Raw genomic sequence first — 18,641 nt, 5'->3', positions numbered from 1 at the left:
GTTTCGGTTTTGTGCCCTGATGATTTTCTTCTTGTGGCGAGCCGCCAAAGGTGAACTCTGCTTGTCTGACCGGACAATTCTCATTTCGCACGAGCGGGGAATCGAGCAAGCTTGAGCAGCGGCAACTGTCAGCCCAGCTGACAAAAGGAACAGAAAATCCAAGGAGAATCGACCACACTGACTACTGGTACACCGAAACAGACGAACGTGCAACCGGCTCTGCTGGTCCGATTAAACCCGCGCCAAAAACTGGACCGTGCGTGAGCGTGAGACCGCGCATACAATTTCCTCATGTCCAGGCCGGCCGGCCGCCGTCCCACTAATCGGACCGGTTCACGGTCACAGAATTCCCGTACACAAACGACCTCGCACACACAAGCACGCACAAGTACACAAACGGCTGCCGCGCGCCTATTTATATCCCAACAAGCCAGCGCAACCACATGCAAAACACACCTCCTCGTCAAGTGGCACAACAATACGCGTGGTGCGCGAGAACTCCCAAGTCCCAACATTTAGCTCCAATGGCTTCCACGGTGACGCTGGAGAAGACGACCACCGTCCAGCAGAGCGGTAGCGGCGGCATGGATGTCGGGTCGCCCAGGACCGTGAGGTCTCCTCTCCTGATGAATGGGCGCAAGGTCGGCGACGGCGAGGACGCCACGGACATGTGCTGCGGGCGCAGGTGCGAGCTGGTCAGCTACGACAAGCTCCCGGAGTTCCTCAAGCACAACGAGTTCATCGTCGACTACTACCGAAGCGAGTGGCCGATCAAGGAGGCGCTCCTCAGCGCCTTCTCCATCCACAACGAGACCATCAACGTCTGGACGTAAGATCTAGCTCGTTGTTCGTCGGGATGGGAGCGCAATCAACTGCCGGCGATTGACTAGCTTGAACTGACGTTTTCTTGACAATTTCCTTCAGGCATCTGATCGGCTTCTTCGTCTTCCTCGCGTTCACCGTGTGCGCCGCCACGATGGTGCCAGTGGAGTACGAGGCGTCTCACTCTCACCTGGCGACGTCCACGGGCCGCCTGCCCAACATCACCGGCAACGCGATGGTGCTGATGACGAGCTACTACAGCGCCGACGGAGCGGCCGTGGCGGCAACAATTAAGGCGCTGCGCAACGTGTCCGTCGAAACCGAGGCCGCCGCCGCGCTGTCGGCACCTGGGCACCGCGTCCCTCGGTGGCCGTTCTACGCGTACCTGTGCGGCGCCATGTTCTGCCTGCTGATGAGCAGCGCGTGCCACCTGCTGGCGTGCCACTCGGAGCACGCCAGCTACGTGCTCCTCCGCCTGGACTACGCCGGCATCACGGGGCTCATCGTCACCTCCTTCTACCCGCTCGTCTACTACACCTTCCTGTGCGACCCCTTCCTCCAGGCGCTCTACCTCGGCTTCATCACCGCCTCCGGCGCCGCCGCCGTGGCCGTCTCCCTGCTCCCGGTCTTCGAGCGGCCCGAGCTGCGGTGGGCGCGCGCGGGGCTGTTCGCGTGCATGGGCATGTCGGGCCTGGTGCCCATCGTGCACAAGATGCTCGTGTTCGGGGACCGCCCGGAGGCCGTGCTCACGACGGGGTACGAGGTGGCCATGGGCGCGTCCTACCTGGCCGGCGTGGCGGTGTATGCCACCAGGGTGCCCGAGCGGTGGATGCCCGGGCGGTTCGACCTCGCGGGGCACAGCCACCAGCTGTTCCATGTGCTCGTCATCGCCGGCGCCTACGCGCACTACCTCGCCGGGCTGGTCTACCTCGGCTGGAGGGACATGGACGGGTGCTGACTGCTGAGGCGGTGAGGCCGGAGGCTGAGGGCGACGCGCGCAAGCTGTAGAAATTTGACCGGATTTACTCTTCGTTGACTCGGCGATGATTGGTTTTCTTTTTCTCTCTCTCTCTTCTTGATGTATTTTTGTTTTGCAAAAAGTGAACATACATGTACCAACGCAGGAGGAATGTAACCAAATCAATTAATTTGGACAATAAAAAACATGAAAATTGGATTCCTAGTCGACCTCTGTTTTCTTCACCAAATCAGCTGGTTTCTACGCTTTTGATGCAAAACGCACCGTGCTGCTAGTATGCTAGTGCTATGCGGCAACACGTAACGTACATGCCGACACGACAAAAATGTTGTACTCGCCCGTCATAACTGGAGCGGCTCGTGCATCGTGAAATCCGCAGCGAAATGCTTGGCCACTACCATTTTGGGTTACACGGCACGAGCCTAAATTTCGAGCGTGCAAAAATGACAAAGCGCCGTCGTGCGGAGGTGTGTGGTTTGTGGGCTCTGTACCTTTTTTGGCGGGCGGACTAATCTATGCCGCGGGGCGGACTCGAGCGAAGGATACAAGAACAGGTCAGACTGCGAGCGCCACGCCTCGCGCCGGCGATCGCGAGCCGGTTCGGCCAGGGGGGACCAGCGACCGGGTCCGGGTGGAGGCTTTACAGAGTGCAGGCGGGCCGACCGCTACGGCTCCGACCCGGAAACATGTGCCGCCACTGTTATTATACCACTCCGCTGCTGTAGGGTCAAATTTCCGGTTCGGTTCGAGTAGGGTCAATTTGGAACGAAATTGACCGAAAGCATACGCAGCTACGCACGGACCTTCCTCCTCCGCCAAAAGAGAGCGCGCATGGCCGGGGCGAGATGGCCCGATGCCAGCTGACATGCCGGCCCAATACGCTGGATGTTTGTGCGGCCCACCATGTGTATAGGCCGGAGAAGCCACCAGATTCGGCCTGTTCCGCTCCCTACGAGAACAACAAAAGCCCAGACAACCCAAAACCGTGGCTGTATGCCTGTATGGAGTACGTGTGGACGACTGTCGCCAGTTCTGTACGGTCGCGCATCTCGACCAGCATTCCGATCGAGCGATCGAGTCACCACCAAGGTAGGTGCTCCTATCTCTCTGGAACAAGTAGAGCATCGCACTCTTGGTTCAGGCGTTGGCCAGAGGCCCGTGGTTTTCTGGTTGATCCAGGCTTTTCACCCCGGTAGTTATCGGCGTGCCCTGCTCGGCTCTATCCTCTCCTCTCTCCACTTCGCCACCTCAGTCAGGGTCCCTCGAGCCCGCCGGACGCACGCCCCCAGCTGAAGCAAGCAGCAAAGCGACGCCGACCGGGCGGCCCCAAGCAGCCCCGGCCCCCGGCGAGAAAAGCCAGCTTCTTCTGTCTAACTTGAGCACCAATCCACTAAACCCGGGCAAGAAAACAAGCAGATGCGTCCGCCATAACGCACAGGATCGTGCAGTTGCGCGGGCCGCCCGGGACCATCTCCCATCCGTGCGCAAAAGCCAGGCCGGTCCACTTGTTGCGAGAACACAAGCGCGCACCTGTTGCTTAGCCTCGCAGCCTCTTCCCCCATCCTTTTCTCCCGGCCTCGGCCATGTGTTCTTCGCTAGCTGCTCCGTCCGGGCGGAAGCCTGCTCGTCACTTCAGGGAGACGGAACGGGAAGTCCCCTTTTCGGCTTTTCCCCTGTCATGACCTCAGGGCGCCATGGCGTTTTGCCGGATCGGTCAGCCCCCGCCGGGGTTACAAGCAAACCCCAACGGGGACGGCCTGCTTGCTTGGACATTAATCTTCGTCGGCAACGGGACAAGCGCGGCATCCCCGGCGACAAGCCCACTCCAACCGATTCCCGCGGACAGACGCCCCGCCCGGTGCAGGATCAGATGTTGTTCAGTGCAGGGGCTCCTCCGATCCAGCGATCCGGAACGTGCTAGCGATTCTGCAGGCTTCACCTGACGGCTCGTCGCGTGCGTGCCTGATGATAGGCCCATCATACGGGGCCCCGACCGAACTGCCTCCTCAAGGCGAAAGCAATCAGGTAACCACCGCGGGGAAACGTGTGCGTGCGCCGGTGAGGAGGAGGACTGGAGGAGGGGATCAGATCGCCGGGGTTGGGTTGGTTGCTGCAGGCCGGGTTTGGACTTGACCGCCGAAATAGAGTAGGCGACCGTGGTTTCTTTGCGAACTGCTGTACTTGGAATTGAAGACAGGGAAAGGGCTGCTTGAATCTGTCACGGGACACTGGTTTTTGTCTCTCTCACGTCTGCTGATTTTCGAAGTTGTGTCCGATGAGCTAAGGTGGAGCGTGCATGCCGTACTTGATCTAGACAAGTTCAAATGACAATCATTTAGAAACGGATTGCTATGTAGCGCCATCTCGTTGGTAGCTTTGTTGCAATAGTCGACTTCATGTAGTTTTTTGTTACCCGACCGGGGGCTAGGGCACGGACAATGCCCACGCTCTTAGAGAATGCAGAGGGAGCTTCCAATGCAAAAGTAAGCAGATATTTAAATAATTTGTGTGCAGCGGCAGATCTAGGATGTAAATCTAGAGAGAGCTTATTTTTCTCTTCTTCTCCCTCTCCCTCTCCCTCTTTTTTTTTTCTTATTCTTTCTTCTTTCTTTTTCCTCCTGTTCATTCATGGTTGAAAATTGTTGGAGAGATTTGAAGAGCTCCATAGGCTGCATACGGGTAGGGGGCTCCAGCCCCCTACGCCCCGTGGATCCGTCCCTGTGTTGTGCGGGGTGATCTCAGCCCTATTAACACATCCCTTAAACCAATAAGCATGCGTAATTGGTAATTTAAATAAACACATACTTATTGGTTTCCCCACCGCTCTGAGTAGATACTCTGGCTACTTTTTATTCCGATGTTTTCACCGGCCTAAACTTCCCCCCCGGTAGTAAACGAATATGTAATTGATAATTTAATAAATTTCGATTTCCCAGGACCCCCGCTCTGACAGAAAAAAATCGTGCGTGTCCGCCACGTATCACGTGCGCCCGCTATATAATCAGACGATGTGGGGTTGGCACGGGTAGGCCGGACAGGTACCGTGCACGTTGCAGCGTCGGCCATCGGCGCATACCATCGCGCTGAGCCCCGCCGCGCGCTAACCACCCTATAAAACGTCCGGCGCCGCTACCGCCCGGCGGCGGGCAGGCTCGCAACGATGGGCAACTGCCAGGCGGCGGAGGCGGCGGCGGTGCTGATCCAGCACCCGGGCGGCGGCCGCACGGAGCGCGCCTACTGGGCGCTCTCGGCCGGGGCCGTCATGGCGGCCAACCCGGGCCACTACGTCGCCGCCGTCATCGCCACCACGCAGCCGGCGGCCGCGGCGGGGGGCGCGCCCGCGGTGACCGCGAAGCACCTCAAGCTGCTCCGCCCCGACGACACCCTCCTGCTCGGCCGCGTCTACCGTCTTGTCAGCTTCGAAGGTACTCCCTTACTCCACGCGCGCACGCCGTCCTGCTGCATTGCTCCGAACGTCTTGCGGCGTCGGCTGGCCGTGTTAGGCCGGCCGGCCGGTTGGTGCGCATGAGATCCTCGCGTGTTCTTGTACGGATAGAGATGGAATTTTGCCTACTTACTCGGTTTGAATGCCATGGTTGACTGGGATGACGGAGGGTGCCTGTAGGTTTGCGGGCGCCTTTCCGAGCTTTTCTGGCGCCCGGAATTGGACTCGACGGCCGTACGTGACGAGTTCAACGTCGTTTCTGACCAGTTTTCACCGTTTCTGGCTTGCTTTTCTCACGTCGCTTTTGTTTGCTGCCTGCCGGTCCAACTAACGAATGAATGGATGGATGAACGTTGGGTGCGTGCAGAGGTGCTGAGGGAGTTCGCGTCAAAGCGGCACGTCAAGCTGAGCCGCGTCACGATCAGGGCCAAGGACGACGAGGAGGAGGTGAAACCGGCGGGCACCAAGCACCGCCGCCGGCGTACCAGCGGCGACAGGCGCGGCGGCGGCGAGCGCAAGGAATCCGACCGGTCGCTCGCCAAGGTACATACGCCACGCCCGCGCGCCCTCCATGATACTATCTCGTTTCCAATCTCCAACCACTTGATCCGCGGTCGCTGAGTCTCCATCGCACGATCACGTCTCCGCGTTTGACAAGCCGCTCGTGCAATTATGCCGCGCATTCACTCCCGTTCCCTGTTCCCATCACTCCAGATCATGCGCCAGACGGAGGAGCCGGAGCCGGAGCCAGGCCAGCCGTCCTCCGGCCCCAGCTCCCCCGACCACGGCGACCCCGCCGACGCGGCGGCCGACCTCGACGCCGAGCTGGAGGCGGCGCTGCTGCCTCACGGAGCGCTGCTCGGCCGGCGCGCCGCCCGGCAGTGGAGGCCCGCGCTGCAGAGCATCGCCGAAGGGTGACCAAACCTCGCCGCCCCAGCCCAGCCGGCCGGTCGGTCGGTGAGCAGCCGTGCTCGGTGCAGGTCGATGCCACGCCACTTGCGAGGCTGACAGCGTATTGTAAAATAAGCGAGTAATTGCTACAGTGCCCTTCCCCCTGTGTGGATACCACCAGCTCCGAATGTGTAGTCTAGCAGTAGCAGTTGGCCAGTAGCAGCAGAGTATTATGGGCTTGATTTGATGGTGCTTGTAACTTGTAAGGTGGCAGATCGGTATACAGAAAGCATCGCATAAAATCCTTAGTCTACCTCGCGAGCTTCCATCATCACCAGCGTCAACGTGGACAGCCGACGACGTCGTTATGGCTTCGGTTTGGTGCCGGCATTAACAAAGCACATGGAGATGGAGCAGCGGTCGCTTCGAAACGCATGCCATGATAGATGCAGGTACGCGCGATGGTAACGTGCCCGATCGATGCTGATGAGAGCTTCCGTTTGAGCGTTCCGGACGCCGCGGCCGGGCTCGTCTCTGTCGGTTGGGCCGTCCGGCCGGCGTCGAACTGGCCGTGATCTGAGAGTCCGGACACTGTCAACGCAGCTGCCATTTTATCTTGGCAAGAGGTCGTGCGTTGGGCGGTTGGCATCTGGAGTTGCTCGATGATTATTTGCCTGGACGAATGAGCATGGGGCACTGCTGCAACGCGACTGCAGGCTTGTTAATTTGGTTCATATACTAAGGTGGTCTACATCTACATTTGCCACAAAATCTTGTTAAACTTGACTGAGGTTAGGCCATTAAATTTTTTGCCACGTTTTGGTAGGACTAAGGTCCTGTAAACAGATCCTCCCGAACTAATAATTAGCTAGCTAATTGATAACAATATCTTTTAGCTAGCTAAAGATTAGCTAACTAGCCATAAGTGTGTTTGAATCCACCAACTAATTACTAATTGCTAACATCAATAGACCATGCTACCTCTTTATTTCTTTGCGCAAGAAAAATAAACATAAGGGGTAGGGATAATATGGTCTTTTGACGATTTTAGCTAGGATCAGCTAGGTTCAATCAGCCAACGAGACACTACTATTTCGATTAGCTAGCTACTCCATTAGTTGTCCGAAGCAGCTAAATTTAGCTGGTCAGAGGATCGGACATAAAGACGTCTCACCAGAATTTTATGAGTCATTATCAACGGAGCCCAATTTACTGCAGTGGAATCTTGCCGGAACTGCGGGTGAAACTAAACGCTTGTCAAATCGGTAAAATCTTACCGACTTTAGATGCGGCAAATTGTGTCAAGGAATGGTTTCAGGGCCTGTTTAGATCCCATGTAAACGCAAAAATATGTAAACGTAAAATGGCGGCTGTAAACGCAAAAAAGTCGTAAACGTAAAAAAGCCGTAAACGCAAAATTTTCGAAGGAATCTTGCCAATTTGAAGTACTAAATGAAGTCTATTTACAAAACTTTTTGCATGGATGGGCTGTAAATCGCGAGACGAATCTAATGAGCCTACTTAATCCATGTTTTGCAACAGTGATGCTACAGTAACCATCAGCTAATTATTACTTAATCATGGATTAATTAGCATCATTAGATTTGTCTCGCGATTTACAGCCCATCTGTGCAAAAAGTTTTGTAAATAGACTTCATTTAGTACTTCAAATTGGTAGGATTCCATCGCAAAAAAATTTTGTGTTTACAGAGCCTAAATGCAAAAAAATGCGCCGGTCCGTTTAGATGCGTAAAGACAAAAAATTTTGCAAAAAACGCTGTAAACGTAAAAAAATTTTGCCTTTATGCGCCGATCTATACAGGCCCTCGTACAAAGAGCCCCAACGTTTACGCGAGCGAGCGCGGGCCCTGGTGCTGGGGGGCTGCGAGCGCGCAACACCTGCGCTGCTGCTGCGCAGCACCGAGCCAACGATAGATGCAGATGATGTCCAGGCGGTGATGCCGTGATGGGATCGCTCCGGTTGTAACTTCTGAAAAGAGGCGCGGTGGCCGCAGCGTTTCGTCAACCTCCGAGCAGACGCCTGTGGACAGATTGATGCGTGCGGGAGACGGGTTGCAGCTTTGCAGGCGGCCTTGGCCTTGCAGCGGCGACCTGGACGGGCTCCAGGGCTAGAGCCTGCCTGGCGCGCGTGCGGCTCGCTCCATTCCGGCGACGAGATAAGTGCCTGCGGCGTCGCCGGTCCTCCGCCGGCTAGATTCGCTGCCGGCCAGCGAAATTCCTGGCGCGCATGCAACGAGACGCGATCGCACGGGAGCTGTTACACACTGCTATTAGAAAGCTACTAGCACACATTTTACGTCTCATTCCATGCTTACATTCCTTCGTTACACAACACCGGGTCAGACAAGAAAAAAAAAATCCCATCTGGTGGATGTTGGACGTAAACACGATAAGGTTGGGATAATTCACTTTGTTTCATCCATTCATGATGCACCTAAGTTGCAGCAGCAGTTGGTCCCTCAACTTCCTACACCTCAAGTGTCCAGGTAGTTTGCTGCCATCATCAGGTCCAGGGTTATCTCGGGCTCAATTGGAAACTCCGCCGTCTCCTTCCCACTGCATAACCAGACCGAACCAAAAACAAATCATTCAGCCTGCAGTACAAGCAACTGAAAGGGCATGCACGAACGGCTGCAAAGCATACCATCATCAATCTTCATTCGAGTAGTAAGCACCAAAGAGTCATGAGATGACTAGACGAGCGTCTACTGGTCCCATCACAGGTTCTATTCTACTACTGCAAGGTAGTGCACCGTGGAGGGGCATAAACTAAGGCGGTGTTTGGTTTCCTGGGGGGTTATTTTAAGCCCCGTCACATCGGATGTTTGGATACTAATTAGGAATATTAAACATAGACTAATGATAAAACAAATTCCATAACCCCTAGGCTTATTCGCGAGACGAATCTATTAAACCTAATTAGTTTGTGATTAGCTCATGTGATGCTACAATAAACATGTGCTAATTATGGATTATTAGGCTTAATAGATTCGTCTCGTGAATAGGCCCTATGCTTATGCAGTTAGTTTTATAATTAGTGTTTAGTCTTTCTAATTGGTATCGACACATTCGATGTGACAGGGTTTATTGCTCTGCCAGGTGGAAAGACCACCAAATTCCCAACATGGAATGCAATTTATGTGCTTCAACACTACCACACCTGCTTGCCTATTAAATTCCAACAGAAAAATAAATCGCACACCATCTATATTAAGCCATCCCATGTCTTCAACCAAAAAACATGTGGTGAGCATCTATGTAATCAAGTTCCCCACACCAAAATTCACTGCATGTCGAGACTGGACCAGACAACTCCTTGATGATAAGTTGATAACACAAAAAACTAGCAGCCTTTAAACTTGATGATGCCAAGTTCCGACTGATGAAGTCCAATTAACTCTTTACTAGGCTAAGGGATGGACAAGTCGAACTAACCAACTAATTAGGGCAACTTACAACACACGATGTAATAGTAATACGCAGCTCAAACTTTACCTTGCCAGCACTAAGCTATACATTAAGGCTCATGTCCAATACTTACGGGCTTATCCCAGGTCAGTGATACAACCAGTAAATTAAGACAAATTCGCATGACCAGAAACCCACCAATGCAGAAGAAGAAGAAAAAGGCTGGGGGGAAATACAATAGCTGAGCATAATGTGTACTGAGCAAGCTAGTAATGCAGATTAGATGTAGACACCAAGCACCTCGTACACCATTAGCCATCGGATTATGTTTTGTAACAAGAAGATAGCATTTCCAAAATCCCATGCTTTGTATGACCTGGACTAGTGAACAATAAAATGAAAGACACAAGGCTATGCATGTTGCAAGGTTTGGTAAGGACTTGTCATGGTCCTTATTGGCCATGCCTCAGACTCAAATTCCGATGTCTACCATTTTCACTTGATTAGATACGAGTTGCTTGTTTTTAAGTGTAAAGTAACTATGGGGGAGAACCAATAAGTGACTACATCGCAGACCCTTTAGCTCTGGTTATTTAGAGATTTTAGCTAAGCAAACTGTTAATTGGAAAACCTATGCCGATTTTAATGGATGATGGGCTAACGCCGGCCTAAAAATACGAGGGGCTGGACAAAAATGAGCGAAAGTGTCAAAGGGATACACAGGCACATAGCACAATAGGATTGGTAAATTGTTAGCTACAGGTGATTAATCGTCATCAATGGTATGGACTATGGGGTAATGACCAACGCGCAGCAGCAGTAGGCCAATTAATCATGACAGGTGGTGGCTTGCAGACTTGCAGTGACGCGAACAAGCTAGCAATCGAGAATTCGAGCACAAGCAAGTAGCAAGTGAATCTGGGTGCTTGCGAAGGTACTAATAAGCAGCAATTGTAACCTGGAATAATGGAGCGACCAGTAGAAGTACTGGCAGATCTTCTCGAGTATGTGGGTAGAGATCTCCGGGAAGCGGACCTCGCCCTGGCGCGTCTCGGAGAAGCCGCCTGGATCATGGCATCAAGGGGGTGGGGGGAAAAATCAGAGGTGGACGAGGGGTAGCCATGACGTGATGCGGGAGGAACCGAATCGAAAGGAATGGAGAGCTAAAGCACCTAAAGGTACCTGGCGATGTGAGCATGTTGCGCAGGGTGTTGGAGACCATGGCTGCCTTCTTGTCGATGACGAACTCGAAACCCTCGGCGCTGATGAGCTTGACGACGCCTCCGGTGTCCTCCTCCTCCTCCTCCTCGGGCTCACGCGGAGCCGGGGCCTCTCCCTTGCCCACCATCCCTTCTTCTGGGATTGGGATTGGATTTGGTCGGTTGCTTCCTTCTGTCCACGACGACGAACGGGGGCGGAGAGGGTGGACGGACGAAGAAGAAGACGGGGAAGGAGGAGAAGGCCGTGGCCCTGGCTTCCAACCATTTTTGTTGGTGGGCTGCTGGTGGTTTCGGTCAGCTTTAGTGGGCCAAAAGGCATTTGTTGATTATTGATGCCGGCCCAATTTGGTTTATAAGCAATTAGGCCTATTTTATTTCAAAAAGAAAAGCAATTAGGTCTATGAGCATATATTTTTACTCTAAAGGCAGTGAATTTTTGCACGGATGAAACAAATCAAAATACAATATGAAAAAACATAAAGCAAAGCCAAAATGTTGCAAAAGAAGATCATTGAACTATTTAATAACACGTGCAAAATAGTAGTTTTCCGTGCAGCTACCTCCTTTGTGACGAAAAGTTTGCTTCTTGGAATTTGCTCTGTGTAGGCTCATTAGGGTGTGTTCCTTTTCTTCCCTCTAAAATTTAGACCCCGTCACATCAAAGAGAATCTTGTCATTTAGAAGTATTAAATAAAATCTGTTTATAAAACTTTTTGCACAAATGGGTGCTAATTCGCGAGATAAATTTAATGAGCCTAATTAATCCATAATTTGCCACAGTGATGCTACAGTAATCATCCGCTAATCATGGACTAATATACCTCATTAGATCCGTCCCGCGAATTAGACCTGGGGTTCTGCAATTAGTTTTATAATTAGACTTTATTTAATACTTCTAAATGATAATATTTTTTGATACGATCCCTCTAAAATTTAGATCTAAAAAACGAACACACATTTACGAATTCTACAGCAGCGAGCGAGCGACATGCCTGCCTTCTTGCCTGACTGATGCCAAGAATAGCTATAGCTTTAGAGAAAAAAAAATGGCATCGACGAAATTAGCTTGATCTTCCCCTGTGAATCCGTCGGCACCCTCTCCTGTTTTCCTCTTTGTTCATCTTGAGATCAAACGCGAACACAACCACGTCGTCATTGCATCCCATCTCCAATAATCCCAGTCGTGCCGTTGTTCTAGGACAGGGAGATGAGCTACTACAATCCCCACGGCGGCCATGTCGGCGGCCCCCCGCCGCCGTCCCCGCCTCCAGGTGACTCGCCGATTCATTCCTCCCAGCGCATTTCGGATCCTTGTCGGATTACCGCCATGCTTCCGGCGATCGATCAGCGATCATTTTCTGAATCTCGCTGGCTCCGTTCCTCAGACTGGATCCACTTTCAAATCCTAACGAGTTGATGACCGTCGCTGATCGCCGTGTTGGCTTGGAAATGTTGCCGTGTCTTGTGACCTGCCAGGGTACCCGATCGACGCGTACGAGGAGCCCGGGACGGACGAGCACCACAAGCACCAGCAGCCGCCGCCGCCGCACAGGACGCCTCCGCCGCAGCCGGTGTACGGGGAGCGCGGGTACGACGAGCACCACCAGCACCAGCCGCCGCTGCTGCCGCAGGGGATGCCTCCGCCGCAGCCGATGTACGGGGATCGCGGGTACGACGAGCACCGCCAGCACCAGCCGCCGCTGCCGCCGCATGGGACGACTCCGCCGCAGCCGGTGTACGGGGAGCGCGGGTACGACGAGCACCACCACGACTACAAGCAGCAGCAGCACGGGACGCCTCCGCCGCAGCCCATGTACCAGCAGCCCTACGGATACGGGCAGCCGCCCCCGCCGATGTACCCGCCGCCGATGTACCAGCAACCATACGGGCAGCAGCCGCCGCCGATGTACCCGCCGCCGTACGCGCAGGCGCCTCCGCCGCCGCCGCCTCCCTACAGGAGCAACGGCCCTTCGTTCTTGGAAGGATGGTACGTGCCGAAACATAAAATTTGGAAGAACAGTCATCCTGATCGTGCTATTGAGCCGTTGACAATGACACGAAAGAAAGATCTCAACGCCTACCGCACTACCAGATTTCTTGTCTGAATAAAAGCCTACCAGATTTCTGTCCCTATCAACATGCCATGATCAATCAAGCAAGTTTTTCATGACAGTCAGTCTTACAGAGAACCAAAATTTAAACTTTGTGATGGTTATTTGTGAAGGGCAGCAGTAGGGGGAATGCCATCATGATAATGAGTTATTGACGTTTTTAATGGTTGATTGAGTAGGCTGCATGCTGTATCAGTATTGGTGTGGCCTAACAGCTTCGTTTTTCAATTCTTTTCTGCTGCCAGTTGCGCAGGTTTTGCAGCGATCTGCTGCTGCTGCCTCATGGACGCGTGCTTCTGATCTCAAGCACAAGCTAATGCCGTCTTGGGTGCTCGTCAGCGAGAGGATCGGATCGTCAGATTGAAGGAGGAACATCGCCTCGAGCAGCTAGCTGCTCACTTGATCCCTGAGTTGCGCCACGCTCTGCAGCTTCCGTTTGCACTTCCACGCCGTCGAGGTTGACGCAAAGCTGGCAGTTCGGGCAACGATGATCCATTCTGGGAGCTCTTGGTGGCCTGAAGCGGGCAACGATGACCAGAAGCATTGTAGATTTTTTTTAGATTTTCGTGTAAATAAAGTTTTTGTGCAACACTGCAGCGGTGATGCTCGTGTGTAGGAATGGAGCTAGGAAGCATACAAGAGCAGGGCTAAATAATAGCAATTATAAATGTCGGTCTGTTTGAAATGTGAGTCGTGGAAAAGCTACCGTGAACTGGCTAAATAATAGCAATTATAAAGGTCGGTCCGTTTGAAATGTGAGTCGTGGAAAAGCTACCGTAAATTGTGAGAAAACTGAAAGCTGTTTGATTCAAACAACTGTAGAACTGTAGATTTGATATGAAATATTTGTAATGCCATGAAAGGTCTGAGAAATGGTTTATATGCGAATTGATCGTAAAACTCCGTGTTATTCACTGATTCACATGTAAATGATCATATTTTGAAGGGATGTTTTTTAAATTTTGCATCCACCATTAACATATATTTTAGAAGATTTTCTACAAATTTGTTATATAAACATGTTACACAGTGAATTTTGGCAGCATTTAAGTATATTTAGAAAATAGTCACAAGAGAATTGCAATTTGGCAAAATTAGCTGTTGGACACTTTCAAACATGACTTTTGCCGTAGACCACTAAAAAATAATGGCTTTGCTGAAAGACACTCTTCAAACAAGTTAATTTGCTACTGGACATTTTAGCTCTTATAATAATATTTTCTACTCAAACAGGTAAGAAAACATAATTTTAGGACAAGTATGCCCCTGCCCCTGCCCCTGCCCTTCAAACCAACATTTCACTGTATAGTACAAGTTGGTAGATACACCATTAACATTGTAGTTCTTGCGCTCTGGACAAATCTCAGCTACGATCATGCAGTTGTCCATCTTTATTTTTGGAAGACAAATACCAAACCCATCCTTGGTTAACTGGACACTACACCAAAAAGTTGTTTCCCGTGAACTAGCAAGCGCACCAAATAGGTAAGCAATGCGACTAATTTGGAAAAAAAATTACCGCGAAGACAACTAGAGTTTTGCCTGCGCCCAAACAGAAATCTAATTCCCAATTCGGTGGCAGCGTAAAGACCAGTAACTTTTTCTGAAATATTGAAGCTTAAGGGCATCCACCTCAATCTCATCTTAAAATCCAGCCAAAATAGCGAAACAAATCCCAAATCGCAACTTGCAATGAAAACTGATTTCAACAACTTATTCAAGAAACAAATGGAAGCCCAGGAGAAACAAGCATACTGCGTAGGATTTTCCAAGTCGAGCCCTTCTGCGAAAAAGCGTTGGCCGAGCACAACGGGAGCAGTAGAAGCAGATGGCGAGCTAAGATTGGAGTAGGTGCGGCTGCTCCGGGAGGTGGCTCCACCAGAATGGGCTACCTCCTGGAGGGGCTGCATGCCGGGAAGGGCCTCTGCAGGAAGGGGCCGACGCCGCCGCCGCCGCCGCCGGGATTTCACACAGGTCGGAGGGAGGATGCGAGGGAGACGGCCGTGTCGCTGAATGAAGCGGGGTAAACTTGTCCTTTCCGGTTGCTTTCTTATTAAACCGAATAAAATAATAGGTGCAGTGTCAGCAGCAAATTAACATGCTTGATTGAAGAGTGTCTTTCAGCGAAACCATTCTTTTTTAGTGGTCTACAGCAAAAATCACATTCGACCAGCCAATTTTGCGTTGCAATTTGCACCAACCAAAATTTAAACCAGATACCAGCAGCAACAGTATTTGGAAACTCGCAACACCAACAAGCTCTCGCATCTCAACTACAGGAACAATATATCTCTACCACAATAAAAAAGAACAATGTTAGACGAAAATTTAGTGCGACCTTTGACCTGGTCTGCGCATCTCAGCCGTGTGATCGTCTCCCCGTCCGATCTCAACCCTCCACCCGACCCGCTTCGCCTCGCACCTCCCGCCCTTCCCGAGCCCGACGGTTGCCCCGCCCGCTCACGCCACGCCACCCCATCTCCGATCCGCCGGCCCGCGCGCCCCTGCCTCCTACGCTGCCGTGCCACGAACTGCTCCGCCCCGATCTGCTCCGCCCGGTCGCCTGCATCGAGCGCATCCCGGAGGACGCGCGCCGCATCCTGCTCCGCCTGGCCGGCGAGCTCTGGGGCGGCGACGTGGGCCCGGGCGCGCTCGCCGTGTCCCAGCTCAAGGTCGCTATGACCAACGAGGTCTTCCGGATCACCTAGCCCGGCGGCGAGGGCGACCCGCGCAAGGTGCTCATGCGCATCTACGGCCAGGGCGTCGAGGTCTTCTTCGACCGCGCCGACGAGGTCCGCACCTTCGAGTGCATGTCGCGCCACGGCCAGGGGCCCCGCCTCCTCGGGCGATTCGCCAACGGCCGCCTCGAGGAGTTCATCAACGCCAGGGTACGCGCGCGTCCCCTTGTTAATTTCATAATTTGTCTGTTGGAATGGTGAATCGGTAATGGTGATATCTCATTCTCGTATTGCCTCCACTCTTGCTTTCTCAGACGCTGTCTGCGGAAGATCTGCGTGACCCGGAGAATAGATATCAGCGCTGATTGCCAAGAAGCTGAGGGAGTTTCACGACCTCGACATGCCTGGACCCAAGGCTGTCTCGTTGTGGCAGAGGCTCAGGCATGCATTGTTTTATGTCACCTTCTTTTATCATGGCGAGAATGTGAGTGATTGCTGATCAGAGGCTGATTTGCTTGGTGTTGTCCGAAACTCTGAATCAGGAGGTGGCTTGAGCAGGCTCGTGCCAGGTGTTCCCAGGAAGAGTCCAAGCAATGATCTGCAGTATGGGAATATTATGATATATGAAGAGACGACAAGTCACCTTGATTGTAAGTTCTGATTAAATGGATTCACGAGGCGTTCTGATTCTTGATTTAAACATGGTGTGTGGTACCTGCTTGCATAATTATGTGGTACCTTTTTGCTAGGGATGGAGACAATTTGGTTGGTAGCCATGTCTTCCTGTACCTGACTGCTATTTTGTTGATCAAATCCTGCAGGACCATGAATATGCCATTTTTAACCCTGTTACATTTGACACTGCTAATCACTTTTGTGAGATGGCTGCTGAATACCATACATCAACACCTCATGTGCTGGACTTTGCAAAATATCCTGGTTAGTTTACTTACAACCATGTGTGTTTCTAAATTTTATCGTGCTCTTTTAGTTATGTTTGATGCATCATTTCATTTCTCTGTACTATCAGACACTGAGGAGCAGTGAAGATTTGTTCAGACATACCTTAGCTCTTCAGGTAATTGCAAAGCATTTTGAGAACATTGCATACTAATTCTGCGCCAATCAAGCATTTAACTTTATGAAATGCTCACTTGCATTACATGGATATATCGTGAGAATTCTCTGTTCCTAAGAATTTATATGGTCATCAGGTGAGCACTTATGCGGCTTCGTCGTGTCTCCCTCTCCTGCTTTTGCCCCTCTTCGGAGCCCCTCCTTCGCCGGAGCGCCCACCGGCGAGGAAGCCTACTTGTGCTGCCATCGGGCATGGGGAAGAACCCCGAGCCTTTGCAAGAACAAACAGTGTTTTCTGTCCGCACCATCGATGTTGCGTCGCATAGCCCATCCTCATCGATCCCTGCGACGACCTCAGCCCCAGCGATGCGCTCTCTCTTGGTCGGTGTGGGAGATCGGGCCATCATTGTCGCCACCAGCAACGCAGTTCACCAGCGGCGCCTGCGGAGTTCCCCTGCAGCATGCGAGATCGCGTCAGATGTCGACCCTGTGCTCAGCTTCGCATCGCAAGTTTCGATGCTGACTACCGTATTCTCCTTCTCCTACTGCAGCGGCAAGCTCTCCAGCGCCAACCTCCGTGCATGCTCATCCTTGCGAAGCTTCGTGTTGGATGATGCTTACACCAACAAAGGTATTTTTGAGATGCCCTTGAACTGCTCGACGAAATGAGAAGAAGGACAACTGCAAATGGCGTCCTTAAATATAAAATTGGAAAAGTATATGTTACTGCCGTTTGGCCGCTGGTAGTAAGAGGGAACTAAGATTATTTAGTGTTAACTCCTGACAAACTTGATCTTATTTGGTTGCTCCAATAGTATAATTTTGACAAGCTATATTCGTGAGATTGTTCTTCGGCTAATTCTTAAGTATACTCCAAAATTCAAAGCATCTTTAGTGATCAACCTACTTCTGGATAATGGAATTTTTTCTATGCCAGTAGTACTAAAGGAAGCTGGCTATCCCTTCAATATATCTTGCTTCACAAGATATAGCATTCCAATCGAGGCATAAATGAGTAGTCGCAACTTCCTGCCAAATCCAAAACAATAGTTTTTTGAACATATTATAGGCATGTAGGTCAGGGTAGCCAATAGTACATGCTACATCATCTCAGGACATATCCTACACTACACATAAGATAATTTACTAAACTAGTTCAACACATCAGGGCTAACCATCAAAGGTATGGTATTGCTTCGTACCTGATGGCTACATGTGTTTGAGCTCACTCAGAGGGTAAGACACCTGAGCCTTTTTGCCAAGTCAAAGCTTCATGTCAGTGTTCTTCAGCATCCTGTCAAGTACTACAGGAATCTGAATTTGATTATTCTAAGTTACATCTACCTATACACCACTTAAATTATTTTCATGTGCAGGACGGCAAGGTGTCCGGGCACCGCTTGATGATGGCCAATCGGTAGGGTCAGGATAGGACGGCGATGAGATTGAGGAAGCGTTCAGCGCAGAGCTCCGGAGATACCCTACCTTGCCTACGACTTGGTGGTAGAAGCAGCACACGGGATTGTAAGGGCCAGTTTGGTAGAGCTCCAACTGATTCTGATTCTCTGTGGGAGCTGATTCTCTAAGAGAAGTGATTCTATGGCTGAAGGTGATTCTTTTTAATTCTCTAGCATAAACTCTTAAAATCATGATGGAGAATCATTTCACAGAATCAGGAGAAGCTACTTTTTTCAGCTCCCAGCCTCTTAGTTCATTTCAGAGAATCACTCCACAGAATCAGCAGAGAATCACTTCTCTCTGAAAAACTGTTTGGCAGAGCTCTTGCTGGATTCAGCAGAGAATCAGCTCTGGGAGCTCTGCCAAACTGGCCCTAAGTAGAGGGTGTGACAAAGAAGACGGATTGTTCTATTGTGTTACGCACCACGTGTCTTTATTTGAGTGGTTTGAATATGTACATGGAATATAAATATTGTTTAAGGTATAAATTTATTTCAATTTCAGCGATTACAAAAAAAGAAGAAAATCGAT

General features: G+C 51.4%; 3 protein-coding genes and 1 pseudogene across 3 annotated transcripts; 3 read left to right on the top strand and 1 right to left on the bottom strand.

The window, feature by feature from the left end:
* The first annotated feature begins 466 nt into the window (after nucleotides 1-466).
* LOC112877186 (heptahelical transmembrane protein 4-like) lies at nucleotides 467-1,972 on the top strand. The gene is made up of 2 exons (XM_025941403.1): nucleotides 467-829; nucleotides 925-1,972. Exons 1-2 carry the CDS (start codon nucleotides 525-527, stop codon nucleotides 1,778-1,780), a joined length of 1,161 nt encoding a protein of 386 aa, XP_025797188.1. The 5' UTR covers nucleotides 467-524; the 3' UTR covers nucleotides 1,781-1,972.
* Nucleotides 1,973-4,845: 2,873 nt separating this feature from the next.
* LOC112876608 lies at nucleotides 4,846-6,439 on the top strand. Its single transcript, XM_025940749.1, has 3 exons — nucleotides 4,846-5,226; nucleotides 5,614-5,789; nucleotides 5,961-6,439. Exons 1-3 carry the CDS (start codon nucleotides 4,962-4,964, stop codon nucleotides 6,162-6,164), a joined length of 645 nt encoding a protein of 214 aa, XP_025796534.1. The 5' UTR covers nucleotides 4,846-4,961; the 3' UTR covers nucleotides 6,165-6,439.
* Nucleotides 6,440-8,409: 1,970 nt separating this feature from the next.
* LOC112873737 (elongin-C-like) lies at nucleotides 8,410-11,027 on the bottom strand. Its single transcript, XM_025936777.1, has 3 exons — nucleotides 10,749-11,027; nucleotides 10,525-10,630; nucleotides 8,410-8,714 (listed from the first exon to the last, which is right to left on the bottom strand). The coding sequence occupies exons 1-3, from the start codon at nucleotides 10,912-10,914 to the stop codon at nucleotides 8,633-8,635; spliced, it is 354 nt and encodes a 117-aa protein (XP_025792562.1). The 5' UTR covers nucleotides 10,915-11,027; the 3' UTR covers nucleotides 8,410-8,632.
* A 966-nt stretch (nucleotides 11,028-11,993) lies between these two features.
* On the top strand, nucleotides 11,994-16,673 carry LOC112873390 (annotated as a pseudogene).
* The last annotated feature ends 1,968 nt before the right edge of the window (nucleotides 16,674-18,641 follow it).

Source organism: Panicum hallii, chromosome 9, assembly GCF_002211085.1.
Source record: "Panicum hallii strain FIL2 chromosome 9, PHallii_v3.1, whole genome shotgun sequence".
Classification (NCBI taxonomy): Eukaryota; Viridiplantae; Streptophyta; class Magnoliopsida; order Poales; family Poaceae; genus Panicum; species Panicum hallii.
The sequence above is the reverse complement of the archived record's forward strand: the minus strand, read 5'-3'. Positions and strand labels throughout refer to the sequence as shown.

What these genes read in the sequence shown, in the direction of transcription:
- LOC112876608 (XM_025940749.1), top strand. Translation starts at nt 4,962, where the DNA reads ATGGGCAACTGCCAGGCGGCGGAGGCGGCGGCGGTGCTGATCCAGCAC. An exon ending in CCGTCTTGTCAGCTTCGAAG is followed by an intron (nt 5,227 to 5,613) that starts GTACTCCCTTAC and finishes GGGTGCGTGCAG; the next exon opens with AGGTGCTGAGGGAGTTCGCG. An exon ending in CCGACCGGTCGCTCGCCAAG is followed by an intron (nt 5,790 to 5,960) that starts GTACATACGCCA and finishes CCATCACTCCAG; the next exon opens with ATCATGCGCCAGACGGAGGA.
- LOC112873737 (XM_025936777.1), bottom strand. Translation starts at nt 10,914, where the DNA reads ATGGTGGGCAAGGGAGAGGCCCCGGCTCCGCGTGAGCCCGAGGAGGAG. An exon ending in CAACATGCTCACATCGCCAG is followed by an intron (nt 10,631 to 10,748) that starts GTACCTTTAGGT and finishes GCCATGATCCAG; the next exon opens with GCGGCTTCTCCGAGACGCGC. An exon ending in TGGTCGCTCCATTATTCCAG is followed by an intron (nt 8,715 to 10,524) that starts GTTACAATTGCT and finishes CTGGTTATGCAG; the next exon opens with TGGGAAGGAGACGGCGGAGT.
- LOC112877186 (XM_025941403.1), top strand. Translation starts at nt 525, where the DNA reads ATGGCTTCCACGGTGACGCTGGAGAAGACGACCACCGTCCAGCAGAGC. An exon ending in GAGACCATCAACGTCTGGAC is followed by an intron (nt 830 to 924) that starts GTAAGATCTAGC and finishes AATTTCCTTCAG; the next exon opens with GCATCTGATCGGCTTCTTCG.